This window comes from Atractosteus spatula, chromosome 11, assembly GCF_055471065.1.
Source record: "Atractosteus spatula isolate fAtrSpa1 chromosome 11, fAtrSpa1.hap1, whole genome shotgun sequence".
Classification (NCBI taxonomy): Eukaryota; Metazoa; Chordata; class Actinopteri; order Semionotiformes; family Lepisosteidae; genus Atractosteus; species Atractosteus spatula.
Window position 1 is genome coordinate 11078671 of NC_142716.1, and position 14765 is coordinate 11093435.

General features: G+C 36.3%; 1 protein-coding gene across 1 annotated transcript; it reads right to left on the minus strand.

Moving 5' to 3' along the window:
• Positions 1-3501: 3501 nt before the first annotated feature.
• On the minus strand, positions 3502-12857 carry fndc7a (fibronectin type III domain containing 7a). The gene is made up of 13 exons (XM_088926606.1): positions 12795-12857; positions 12293-12311; positions 11455-11712; positions 10897-11151; positions 8859-9116; positions 8082-8330; positions 7543-7797; positions 6105-6362; positions 5350-5604; positions 4840-5094; positions 4321-4581; positions 3824-3853; positions 3502-3543 (listed from the first exon to the last, which is right to left on the minus strand). The coding sequence occupies exons 1-13, from the start codon at positions 12855-12857 to the stop codon at positions 3512-3514; spliced, it is 2448 nt and encodes an 815-aa protein (XP_088782732.1). The 3' UTR covers positions 3502-3511.
• Between the last annotated feature and the right edge of the window lie 1908 nt (positions 12858-14765).

Sequence of the window (14765 nt, forward strand, 5' to 3'; positions counted from 1 at the left end):
CAGTATTTTGAATATTTATGCATTAATCACTCTTATATTTTCCTTACATACTAATTATCTTTTACTTCTTTATTTTGTTATGTATATAGCAGATATTAATTGCTACTTCAAAGTCTTATGACTGCAAGCCTTAAAACAGTCAAATATGAAAACTGTGAGTCCTTGTGAATTGAAATGAATGAAAGGACAAGATCTAACTAACTGAAAAAAATATTTCTGTATCCCAGGCATAATTTCTTTGATTAGACAATGTGTGTCAGAGAATCATGTTTTGGGTGCATTTTAAAGTCCACAGGATAGAAAGACTAATTCAGTTAACTCTGATTGCTTCAAAGAAACATATAATGCCACACAATATTTTAATGCAAAAGAATGTGTTTTATTAATAGAAATCTGCTGAGTGTCAAATTTTTAAACAAATTCCGATGTATGATTGTTTAAATGTCATCTTCAGGAAATGAGATATGAGCTTTGAATATCTTGAGGCAAACAGTGATACTGTGATGAAATACGATGTTAAAGTGAGAAATGTCACAACATTATCGGAGCTGAGACTGGAAACAAATATTGTTGTTCATTGCCAAACAAATTAGTCTAGCCCAGAATTTCAAAACTGGTCACATTTCCTTCAGAGGCTTGCTACATGGGTAAAGCTAATCATATAAACTCATACATAAATTATAAAATGTTTGCATCCAAATTGAAGGTAAATAAAATAAATTTATAAGAGCAAAGGAAAGGCACTTATTGGTTATTTCACTCATTGATTGTCCATGTGGGACTGTTTCACAATTAACTATTAACATTTGTAGAAAGTATTAATTTCCCCTGATTTTCATATAGACTAGATGTTTTGTAATATAGCTAACCGAATTGCCTATTTGCTACCAATTGTGCAACTGCTTTACATTTTAGCAACATTAATGATTGTGCCTTTCTCCTGCTGCTTCCTTCAAGACATAAGACACATAGGCTAGTTTGTTTTTTTAGAATATTTCTTAGAAATCTTGAAAATGGCACAACAGTTTGCTTGATTTTACTTTTGAACTATTTTTTCTCTTTAATGTAGAGAGTAAATTACTCTCTGCTTCCAATTTTCTACCTAGATTGGATTCCTTTCCACCCTTCTCACAATTTTCATTTTTTCATTTTTCAGCTATTTGTCTTGAACTTTTTTAACATCAATTATTGTCTATGTTTCATGTCTTAAGTCAGTTACATTATAGTTAAAACAAACATGTTGAATTTCAATCAAGGATCAGTATCTAAATGTCCCAATCCAGGGAGATCATCATTTTAATGTCGTCATCTCATGGTTTATAAAAGTACATGTTAGTCTTTATAAAAAGAATAACCTCAAATATTCAACAAATAATAGTACAAATGGTGTTAGGACACACAATTAAAAACAGCAATTTAAATGGGAGGGCAAACATGAAATAACATTTGGAGGTATTTTGTGTGGGAGCATTGTAAAGATAAAAAGTTTAAAAATCCATTAGCACAACAATTGTCTCAGCAGTTCCTTAGAAATATGATGTATCTTGAAGGTCTGCAAAAAATAGTAAAAAATATGCACAGTTAAAAACAATATCAAGTTACAATGTGCACATAAGTATTCACCCCTCTTGCAAAATTTTTGTCTTGCAATCATGATACTTTCCAATACAACTGTATGTTTTTGAATATAATCCAAACTCATAAGGCTAAAACATTCAGTTTATTTATAAATAGATTCAAGTTTTAAAGAAAAATAGAAGATTCTCAGTTGTATAAGTATTCACCCACTTTGCTATGGCAACTCTAACTCAGTTCAGGGGCAAGCAAACATTTTGGATGGTCACAGAATTAGTGTAATTGTTTTTCTGTGTGTGTTCTCAAAGTGGTTTAGCTTGAGTTCAGTGTAAATGCCTCTATCTCTGTAAGTTGCCTCAGATAAATGTTGCATTTCAAGCCACAATACACAACACACAAAGTACTGACTTTGCGTAAAAGTAAATTGACTTGCATTGACCTGCAGTAAATTGACTATGAGGACCAATGAACTTTCCAAGGAGCAAAGGATTTAGGGACAAAGTGCTAGAGATGCACAGATTAGGGAAAGCCTATGTATCATTATGAAATGGAATTTGTATCTTACTACCTGGGTACAGCCTAGATCAGCCCTGCTGTTCCAATCTAATCAACCAAGTAAAAAAAAAGTTTGACATACAGTATTAAGTCAAACTTCCAGTCCCTTTGTTAGCCAGATTGAATGACAAGAAAGAAGCCATTACCAAAAAAAGACTCATTTTAAATCTCATATGAAGTGTACTGCATACACATGGCAGGATTTATTGTCAGACAAGATAAACAGAATGTTAGGATATATAGTTAAAGTGCAGAATTTAAATCAAAAGATGTCATGTTAAAATTGTATGCAATTTTGGTCACCATGACATAAAAAAGACATTGCTGCATTGGAACTGGTCCAGAAAAGAGCAATTCAAAGCAATGTCCTTCACCGAAAGGGCAAAAGAATTTAATCTTTTTAGGCTTGAACAGTTAAGACTACAGGGGGATGTACTTACAAGTAACAAAGGCATTTACAAAGTTAAATTCCTCAGAATCAACAGTGAAACATGAATCAGGGAACGCTATGAAATGAGGAGGATGTGAATTTGAAACTTTGAGCAGGGCCTCTTATTGTATGTCAAGAAACAGCTGTTTGAGATATGCAAATCAACTAGCTAATAGCAACAAAACAAGCTAGATGGGCCAATAGGCCTCATCTGATTTTGTAATCTTTATTTTATTCTTACAAAAGAAAACAAAGAGAAAGTAAATTAACTTATGATGTACAATGTGCATTTAGTTTCATTTATTTAATATGTTCTTTATATTAAGTATGCAAAACATAATTGTGGTTCCAAATTTTGTGAACTACTAGGTGGAAGATAACAACATAGGTGTACCTTTTGGTCTGTGCCTGTGCAGTCCAGTCAATGGATATAGGACTCAAGGGACCCCAATGTGAGTTGGGTAGAATTAAGAATAAGCACTTAACCTAACCATCCTTTAGGAAACTGGGGTGCTCAGTGAATTTGAACACAGATAGAACTTTTAACTCCACATAGAACCTGAGGTAGCTGAATCAAAACCAGAGACAAACCTGAGGCAGCAAATAACAAAAATGTGACGGTGAGGGCATAGCTGTAGAATTTACCAGAATACATACTTCTTGGGCAGACTTCGACTTTTGTACCTTCCCTTGTGTACTTTACAAAATACTGTGTTACAGAATGTTCTTTTATCAGATTTATCAGATGTTATCTCCTCGCAATTTTTGCTAGGGTAAGGATAACCGATTAACTCAGCTAATAAGTGATTCTTATTCAGGTTGACCTTAATCATTGATGGGTTGAGGGTTGACCCAACCAGTGAGTACAGCTTTTGAGTAGTGGTGAATAAAACTGTTTGCTCAGTTAATCACCATTTTCATTAAAAGCAAAGTGGACTTACGTTTGTTGTGCTAACCCACACTTCGTTTCCCTCGATAAACAACTGAAAAACAACACACATCATTAAATGATAGCAAACATAGTGTGGAAATTCAAAACAGAATAGTTCTAGTTGTAAAAGATGCTGTAAAAGATGAATTAATGTTAGTGCACAATTCAGGTTTCTTAGTATAAAAATGTAATGTCTTACAGAAATGTACAGTGTGCTGATCAAGGGAGAGTGTTTGAAAAAAATATTAAACACCCTGTTTTAATACATGCATAAATATTTCTAGCTGAGTTATACAGTATACTAATTTACTAATATCCATACTTGGACTTACCCATTCCAACATTACTCCCAGAACAAGAAACTGTAATAAAAAATAGAAAGAGTAATTTACTTCGATACACAGTAATTTGTTTAGTGTGCTACTAACATAAACTCAATAAATGACATTAACAAAGCATATTTTAAAACTATTTTTCTTTCCTGTAACCGTTGCTTCCTGATTTTCTTTTTCTTCTGTTGTAATGCATCCGACTGATACCTTATTAATAATAATTATTTTTAATAAGAAGAAAATAGCATTGAAGAACCAGGTATGCAGGTGTTGCTGCCTTCAATTACAACTGTCTCCCTGTTAATAGTCTGATTGTAGAAATCTCAGTCACAGTATAAAATGTTTGAAAGGCTGTTTTAATTTCTTATTTCTATGATCAAATACTGCCTTCCTCCCAAAACTACTCTTCCCTTTTCTATCAGGAGTATCTGTTCTGAACACACCATGAACTGTAAATAAGAAAAACAGGACAGTGAAGGCTTAGCTGTGGCATTTACCAGAATATATTCTTCTTGGGCAGAATTTGACTTTTGTGCCATCCATTGAGACTGGGACCACCACAACGCTGTAAACATCTCTGCAGGAGACCTCAGTAATGTCGCAGTAGCTGGCACCGGGCAAGGGGCTACAGGTGTAATTGGCAAGAGACCCATAGAGGTCAGCAGTGTAGTTGTGGAGGCTGCCTGTGGAATGCCAGTACACTCTGATGGTGTTGTTGCCAACTCTGTAGAGCTTGACACTCATGGGGCAGCAGGCACCTGACAGAGTGGCAGAGGAATTACAGGATGCAAGGAGGGAAAAGTGTTATGGTGATTTATGTTATGGCAATGTTTACATTTGTTTTTCCATGCGCAAAATCTGTAGAGGTTTTCAAAGGAACTACAAACACCAAACAAACAAATTCACATTGGATCAATGCTGGTTTCAGTTGCCACTAATGCATCAAATCACTTTTTAACTGTAATGCTGTCAAGTATGTAATATTTACTATTATAATTCATCAGAGTTGTACTTACTGGAGGAGAACCCGTGGTATGTACACTGTGATATATGACCTGTTCCACTGATAGCTTGCATGGACACTGTGTAGTTGACGCCACAGGTGATGCATCCCAGCAGGCAGTGCGTCTGGAGTGTGTGACACTTGGCTTCTCCATGTGTTGAGTTCAGCATTGTGATGTATGACTGAGCTCCTTTTCCAGGCGACCACGTCACATTAGTCATTGACTGTGTCGCTTGACTTACAGTAAAGTTTTCGGGACAACAGGGTCCTGAATGGGAAGACATATTTGGTACAGAGGAATGTTACACCCTTTGAAATAGTTGATATCAAAACTTCTTGTTGAAGGGGAATTTGGGAAACATTTAAATCTTTGGAAAGTCACCAGTAAACTCACGAAAGCTTGAATTCCTCTGCTCTATAAAATTTGTTCCAGTGGCTTCAATCTATTTTTTAAAGTGACAGAGAAGACCTCACAGAACTACTATTGTCACTGCGTGCAATCCACTCAAAGTGCGAAAACTACCTGTCTCTAGTGGCAGAGTGTAGCTTGGAAGGCTTTCTCCTGCAGATGTAAAGGCAATGGCGCTGACATCAAAGACAGAGCCACAGGGCAGATTGGTGATCTGACAGGATCTCCCAGAGGTCCTACAGGAGTATGATTCAGCCTTTCCAAGTGCTCTCACAGTGTAGTTTGCTTCCTTGTTGTCTGCAGTCCAGGAAACGCTGTAGTTGGACGAGGTTATCTGGGTGATATTCCAGATCTGGGGGGTGCAAGGAGCTGTAGGGCCACACAATATTGAAACTGGTCAGTAGGATTACAATGGCTTGAAACAGATGCAAGGTTGGGGGCCTTTTCAGGGGCTTGGGCACCTCAGCACCACAAGGTGAGCACCGTAATCCACGTCTCAGGTTCAGTACTGGGTTTTATCACAGGATGACCACTGCTGGGATCCTCTGAGGCTCCTGCACAGAGAATCCTGCAACCTCCCAGCTGCCTGCAGGCCAGAAGTGGTGTCTGCAGGGGGGAATCACATCTCCTCCCATTGACAATGAACCCCCAGTAATGTAGCCTCTGGCATGTTAAAAGTGAATAGCTCAAATGTAGGAGGATTAGAGGAATCTTTCAACTGTTTCTCATGCTTCCAGTTTCTGGGAACATCTGTGTGTGGTTCAAGGGTTCATAACTGTGTGCTGCTACAGTTCTTTGGAAAGCTTCTTCCATTTCGTTTAGTGCAGAGCAAGACATTTTAGTGTTCACACACCCAAAATATCCCCTACCTGTTTCGATATAATGATTTTTGCAGGTGGTATTGCAGCCACGGATTTCATTGCAAGACGTGATGATGACACTGAATCTGGTGTTACACTTTAGGGAGGACAAGGCACATACAGTAGCTGTGTCATTGCAGTGAACCTGATTAGTCCCATCAGCAGCCGTCGTCTCATATATCTCAGCACCCCGCACAGGCGACCATGTAATCTCCAAAGTGTCGCTGGAGACAAGGGCTGGCACGACATTATCGGGACAGCAGGGGGCTGCAAAGACAACATGTTAATATTAAACTGGCTCTTTAATCCCACAACAATCTTGACATTCCATTCAACAAAATATTCTATTGTCTTATTCATTTTCATTTTAGGTATCGTGGAAGATTTGCATTCTTAAGAAGCACAAGAAGCAGTGCGACAAATAGACTTCATTCTCAATATTAAATGCATCTCATAATAGAAAAGCATTGTGGATAGGTGTTCTGGTTTTGAGATGTAATAACCTCAAAGGACACTAAGCTGGTGTTTTATTTCATATTAAGTACTGAAAAATGCTTAGTTACGTAAATTAAGACGTTGTATGATAATTAATTTTTAGTATAAAACCTATTTAATTTCAGTCTTGAAAATTTGCATGTGATGTAGTCCGATACCAAGTCTATATATCCAATTTTCTTAGTTTTGTAAAGATATTTGTAAAAGAATTTCTTCTGTACTTTTCAAAACATTTTCATTAAATCACAAGACAGCTGTGCATTTAATTATTCGTTGATTAGGCAAAAAACAGAGCTACATATCTTATTATTAATATTATTTACAGTAATCTGTATAATACTATGTTATAAAAATCAACTCAGATAATCTTTTTTTACAACTGTAGAGTTTTATAGTGGATATGCTACCAATCCTTCTTCAACTGAAATTGTTCTAAACTTTTTCTTTAGAATCTATATTTTTCATTTAAAATGGTTTTAAAAACTGCTGTAGTACAGATGACCCCTTTGATAGTTGACCCCTTTGACAGTTCTGTGTCTGTTCTGTTGAAGGTTCCACTTTCATCACGTAAACTAAAAGAAATATACAGTTTTGGGTTTAATATATACAATTCTAAACATCACTTAAACGTGTTGCTGTAAATTAGGGTGATGCAGCAGTTATGAGCTTTGATGACAACAGTATATTGAACTGCAGTATACAAATAAAAAAATATTAATTTCCATATAATTATGGAAAATAAGTGCATTTATTTATGTGAGTAAAAACATTACATAAAACAAATCAAGTTAATAAGCATTATCAGTCACTGCTTTCACATTAATGCATTACTGATTTTAACAGTTACTATACTTTGAGTTATGTTACTATTGTCTATAGACAACCTTTTTTCCTTGCCTGAAGACCTTAACTCTACAGAGCTACTGCAACATAAAGAATAATGTCTCTTTACCAGTAGTGTAGTTTAGGACTTTTCCTGAGGGACTCTGGCCAGCACCATTATAAGCAAAGACGCTGATGAAGTATGTGAAGCCACACTCAGAGTCGTAACTGCATCTGTCCAGTGTGGTGTTGCACTGCTCCTCCTTGCCATCGCCTCTTTTCACAAAGGCCATATAGTATTCTCCATAGATCACCTTAGACCAGGACACTGTGAGATTTCCAGGGCTGGGTTCCTCTATCCTGATATTTTCAGGAGCACAGGGAACTTATAACACAGAAAACAACAGGAAAATTAGTGTAAGTGTATTCAGATATATGAATCGTGAATTACGTGCTGTTAATGTAGCTGTGTTGTAGTCACAGGGGCAATATCTGTTGTACCAAGATTTTTACCAATGATGTGTACAGCATGTGTGTGCTTTTTCCTACAAAATTGAAATTGAATTACATAAAGAAGCGCATTACCACTCAATCATGAAGACTCAGCTATGTACGTGTTTTTCACATTTTTTCACTTTTGAACAGCATGTACATTTATAAAATACCTACAAGTTAAGAAGTCCTCAGGTTTGGAAGGGTTGCTGGGACCTGCTCTATTTGAAGCAATGACTGAGATTGAATAGTTCTGTCCACATGTCAGTGGTGATATCACACAGTTATCCTCAGATGAGGAGCAGTTCTGTCCATTTGAGCTCAAGGCTGTGAAATTATCTGCTCCTTCCACAAAAGACCAGGAAATCATAACGCCCATAGAGCGGCCAGTGAAGGAGACTTGAATTGAAGATGGGACAGCAGGTCCTGTGTTAACAACAAACTTAAGTGAGGATAAACAAGAGACAGTTTCAAACATACTATCTAAAGAGCACAATATGTTTTCCTTTTTCCACCTCCACAAAGCCATGTATACTGTAGCAAATGTGAAAAGAAACAAATATTTTGGTATTAACCAAAAGGAACCTCTACCACAAATTAAAACAAGACTCTTACATATACTTATTGGTGACACCTACAGCAATTGTTGTCCAAGTTGGTGGATGCTAGTTATGTCATTTTTACATTTCTTCTATCTTTATTTGTAGATCTAACTGCATTTTGAAACGAAGGCTTTCATAAGGCCCTTAGTCCAATAGGGTTAAGGAAAAAGGAAATGGCAAAAACTATAAAAAAAACATTTTTTTCAACCTTCCCATATCCAATATCTGACCATGTGAAACAAATTCATAACGTCACTGAGCAACTCCCAATGTGATTCAATAATAAGGTACTTGAAGCAGCCTGGATTTTTAAAGCCCTTCTGTATAGCACTGAGGGAGAAACAGTACTTACGTGTGATCTGGGTGATAGTGTAATCATCGCCCAGGGTATTATTGGAATCCCAGGCATTGCCTTTGATTGAATAGGTAGTCCCAGCTTCTAGGCCAGTGAAGGTAATGTTGGTTTCTGTGGTGTTCACCCTGACCCGCTTGTCTGATCCTACCTTTATAAGGGAGAATGTGTACCCCACAGCCATGTAGACTGGATCCCAGGTTACCACAATCATGTCATTAGCAGGAGAGCTGGAATGGAGTATTGGAGCAGCAACAACTGTTGACACAAGAGTATGCATTCAATTGTTAATGACTCATTTCCTATTTGTTCCATACAATACCTTGTTTCTTTCATGTTTTGTAGCATTTATCTTATCTAATAGGAGAAGAAAACTGTTGACTGAAGATGATAAGTGTGAGCATCTAGACACAAGAATTGAGAAATAATAATAATTGCTTACACTTATATAGCGCTTTCCTGGACACTCCACTCAAAGAGCTTTACAAGTAATGGGGACTCCCCTCCACCACCACCAATGTGCAGTCATAGTGCACCAGAACGCTCACCACACATCAGCTATCAGGGGGGAGGAGAGCAGAGTAATGAAGCCAATTAATAGATGGGGATTATTAGGAGACCATGATTTGTAAGGGCCAATGGGAAATTTGGCCAGAACGCCAGGGTTACACCCCTACTCTTTTCGAGAAACTCCCTGGGATTTTTAATGACCACAGAGAGTCAGGACCTCAGTTTTATATCTCATCCGAAGGACGGTGCCTGTTTACAGTATAGTGTCCCCATCACTATACTGGGGCATTAGGACCCACATGGACCGCAGGGTGAGCACACCCTGCTGGCCCCACTAACACCTCTTCCAGCAGCAACCTTAGTTTTTCCCAAGAACTCTCCCATCCAGGTACTGACCAGGCTCACACCTTCTTAGCACCAGTGGGTTTCCAGTTGTGAGTTGCAGAGTGATATGGCTGCTGGCATATGCTGGCAATGGTCTGGAGTACAGACCATTGACTGTTTAACGCTGTTCAAAGGCACAGTAGTCCAAAACTCAGGGGGATGTTCCATTTAGTTTAGAACAGTAGATAGTTTACTTTATGAAACAAACTGAGATGGGTACCAGCAGTGCTAATGTCCTGACATAATCGACTGCCCTTTGCAGTCCATGTTTCAACATTATGTCACATTACAGTGATGCAGATGATGTTGAAAGGGTAACTACTTTAACATAAAGTACTGCCTCTACTCTTTTGGAGTTTCCCCAACTGAAACTTAATTGCTTGTGTAAAACAAAAAAGAAAAACCTCATTTCTCCAGTCATTAACAGGAAAATCACTACGTGCTTGCAGAGCATGAAAAGGAATCAAATTACTCTTTTCTCCTTAAATGTCTTTTAGTCATGCTTGGGGGAAAACAACCTAGTTCTCAGGGTTTACTTTCTTCATGTTGTGTCATACATAAAGCACAAGGGGGGGATACTGTTACAACCAATACAAAATGATGTCTGAGGCATCAACACTGCATATCAGACAACAATACTGCACCTCCACAAAAAGATGTCTTGTATAACAAGTGTAAAGTATTACCTCTTTAGCTAAGTAGCAAAAGTGAGTAGTAAGGAAACAGAATTTGTATACATATAATTACCTGCACATACATGCATATTATATGAACTATATTTATATTAATATTAAATGTATTAATATTATTTGAATATTGATATAAAGACGTTTGCATAACATGTAAATACACAAAATATTGTAATAAATACAAAGTTAAAAAAAAAGAATACCCATATTTCAGTGCCTTCGGTTTTAAAACCAAATGTCAAATACTTTCATTTTACTTTTTTTTAAAATAAAGTGAGTTAAAACTCCATTCTCCTGTGGGAAAAAAATCACGTACCTGAAATAATTAGAAAAATGTATTTTTTGTTTTTGTTTTGTAGTGAACCAGACTGCTTGTATAGTGTATAACTTCATGCGATATGTGAAAGCGGACTTCTCTAATGAGTATTTGCTCATAGCTCTAGAGACAAGGATACCTGTCTTTGCTTTCTTAGACAGGGACGGCTGGCTTCTCCCTCCCGCGTTGGCAGACATCACTCTGATGACATACTGTGTGGAAGGCTTCAGGTTGCCCACGGTTCCCGGAGAGTCTGCGACTGTAGTTTCTATGACTGATGTCCCATCCTCGGCTCTCAGGACGTAACTGGTTGCTCCGGGTACAGGACTCCATTCCGCCGTGATGCTGTCGCTCATTTTCGAATATGCTTGTTCAAGGCTGGGTACCTCAGGAGCTAGACAAATACACCCCAGTAACAGCTTACTTATTAAGCAATGGAGATCAGATTATTTTTAGCTCTCCCCATTTTTTTCTTTCATTTTTAATGAATATGTTCATTTCATGAATGTCTTTCTTTTAAATGAATCTTTAAATAAATATATAAATGAAACAGTGCAATCAAATTAACACCCGTTGATTAAACATAATCCTATAAATATTAGTAGCCGTATAAACAACAACATTTTAAAATGCTAAAAGAACTTGAATAAAGAACATACTGATTTTATTAATTTTTTTGATTTAGTGAAAAAAGTACCTGTGGTTTGTATGATCTCAGCAGCGGACAGGACTTGGCCAGTGCTATCTAATGCTTCCACTCTCACAGTGTAGTACGTGTTAGGGGAGAGTGAAGAAACGGACCCGATCGCTATAACTCCGTTGAACTGAACGAAGACCGGTGTTCCAGGAGAGTTTTTAGGTGTAGCGGTGACCTTGTATGAGTGAACTCCTGAAACCTTTGTCCATTGAACCGTGATGCTTCTTGATGATACCGTGAATGTAGATAACGTTAGACCTGCAATGATCATACATGTTGTAACATTTGTAGAAAAGACTAAGTAAATTGAGTAAAAGAGAGCGTAAATGCATCCGACATATACAATCGTTTTTCTTAAGAGCTGAACACAAAGATTTGCAAAGCATCGAACATCCCCTGTTTGTACTATTAACAGATTCACTATTAAAACAGCTTCATAATTAAATATTATTGCATTATTTTAGAGCTTATGTTAATCACGATAGCATGAAAGCATAAGTCTAACATCCCTTGAGGAAACAGTCTGTATAACTAAGAGATTACTGTAGAGAATTGGGTCATTTACTGTATATAGAATCTTCTATATTATTTTAACACAATGTAATCAACTCTCATTTACAAATACACCCCAGTTCCAGTTTTTTTTTATTTACCAATGGAGATCAGATAATTTTAAGGTCTCAGCATTTTGTCATTTTTTCCTTTCATTTTGTCATATTTAATTGGCATAGCTAAGAAAAAAGTAAGGTACTGCACAATATATATCAGTCAATGTAATCATTGCTCATTTGCAATTTCACAATCACAACACACCAATTTTAATAAATGTTTGTTTTACCTTTTTGAGCTTCAGTGATCTGTAAATTAAAGAAATGAAATTCGATTTACTTTACATTTCGATCGAAAAAAAGCAACCAAAGTTTGTGATGTGAATAGGAAATCAGCACAACCTGTGTAAAAACAACGTTTTCGCAAAATAATTATGTTATTAACTACGACTAAACATAAATAAGCTTCATTTTGGAGAACTGTGCTATAGTATCAGGAGGTACTATTTCTTACCCAACCCCCCTCCCATCACCACTGCCTCCCTCACTGAAACTTGTCTGTGGTCGGCAAGGCTAAGCCGCTGACAGGTACTGAAAGAGCTTGTGTTCTGAATAATAAATTCTTCCTTTTTTTTCTGAGGAGGACAAGCATTTACAAAAGGCCACTTTCAGAAAGGATGAACGACAGAACTCCCTTTGTACACTCATTAACGTTGTTACTCGCGTTCTTTAAACATGTTGTCTGTACATTCACATAAACACATAATTTGTATTGTTCCCAGTGATTCTTACCTGAGACGTGCACATGCTTATGAAAACAATAAGCATAAACGATTTCATACTATTAGGTCCCATCTTCTAAAATGTCTTCTTTTATCTGATTCCAAAGAGCAGAAAGCCACCTTGGACTAAAGCTGTTGTTTCTTGTTTTCAGATCGGTGTTTTCAATTTGATGCTCACAGAGGTTATACTTTTTCTTTATTTTTTTACACTACAGATCTTTTTTGTTCATTTAGTTGAAATACTTAAGGCTAGCCCCACCTACTGCAACCGTCTAGACTTATCATTGGCTTGAAAGGGAAGCAGACCTTGACAAGTGCCGCACACAGACCTCTTCATCGCTGGATGATTATTTAGTAATAACAAGAATGATAATACGGTACATTTACTATTGAATGAATACAACATGTTCATGTACTATGAATTGAAAGGTGTGTGATATATAGGAAGGGGGTAGGATAACATTTTGCTATACAAAAAGTTATATACAAGATGTACACATACACATACAGCACACTGGCATTCAAAATTATTCTCTTCTTAACTGTGATGATTATAAATCCCTAAACAACAGGAAGGCATAAAATTGAATTGTTCACCAGGAAGTATGAAATTCAGCAAATTATTATTGGAAGTTTGCCACCTCTTTTAGTTTTTGCATCTTTTCCCAGGACAGGTATTATTTTAACTTCACTTTCTATGCATTTATTGATTGTGGTCTACAACCATTTTGCAAAAAAAATGTTTACATATACTTTCATTTCTTTTATGGGTTACCTTTACATGTTAGAATGATGGAATAATTTTCATTGTGTTTATAGCTCCTCTCTTGGAACTATAAGAGCTTTCTGCAGAACTGTCTCATTTATTTTATAGTCTTCTACTCAGAACATAAGAAAGTTTGTAAATCAAAGGAGCATGTATGGTACGTTTGTAAAGGCACAATATCCACTCTTCAAAATCCTGTAACAGGAAGGAAGCCAACCTGTAGTATCGGGGTGTTTTACAACATGACAATGATGGAAATAACTTAAATGAATAAAAATTAGAAAGGAATACGGGTTTTGAAACTGCTGTTCTGAATATTTTTGAAGATTATTTAGCGCTGTGCTGAGAATAAAACTGCATTGCACTACAGCTACTGGTGTAACTGCTAACAAGGGGAATGTTCAGATGATAAAAATACTGGTCAGAATGATGGGACCCTGTTGACATTTGATTGAATATTTAGGGAAAACAATTTAATATCTATTTGAAAACAAAACTCAAAGTGTATGCATTTATTTTACTTGGCTTTTACTTCATTTATTACCATGAAACGATTACCTCTGGTGCAGGAGTGTTCAATATTCACTTAGTCTGATGATGGTTAAATCATTGCCCAAATTTATTGGAGGCTCTGCAACTGTCAACTCCTCAAAATTGCTTAAAGACAGCTTTTTTTCTATTACTAGAGTTATAATGAGTAACTCAGTCTTACTCTTGGTTTCAAGTTGCATTTTTGCTTTTCAGAAAGCACATTCACATCTTGATTCTGTTGTGTATTATGTGTGTTATTGTAAAGCTGAGAATGCTTTTTAAGAAAGTTTTTTGAAAAGTGTTTATAAAAGGAATTGTATTATCATTATAATTATTATTTTATTAGCCTGTTATTAGAAGGATGTGTATTGTACTTTAGATTTAAATTGAGCTAATGTATTATTGCACCTATTTACATTGAATCATTTTTACTAAGCTTCTGTAAATTGCCCTGAATAAACTCGTCTACTAAGCAAATAAATAATAAATAACAACAAATAACAATGTCTTACTTTATTGTCTTAATGTCTTATTTCATTGAGACTTCCAGGTACCCCAATAGTTTTGACATTCAATGTACTTAATGTTCACTTTAATGAGGAAAGGAAACACAATTTTGTTAATTATAACGTTAAGATGACTTCTATTCATCTGTGCGGCAAAATTAAATGAGTTCTCTGACTT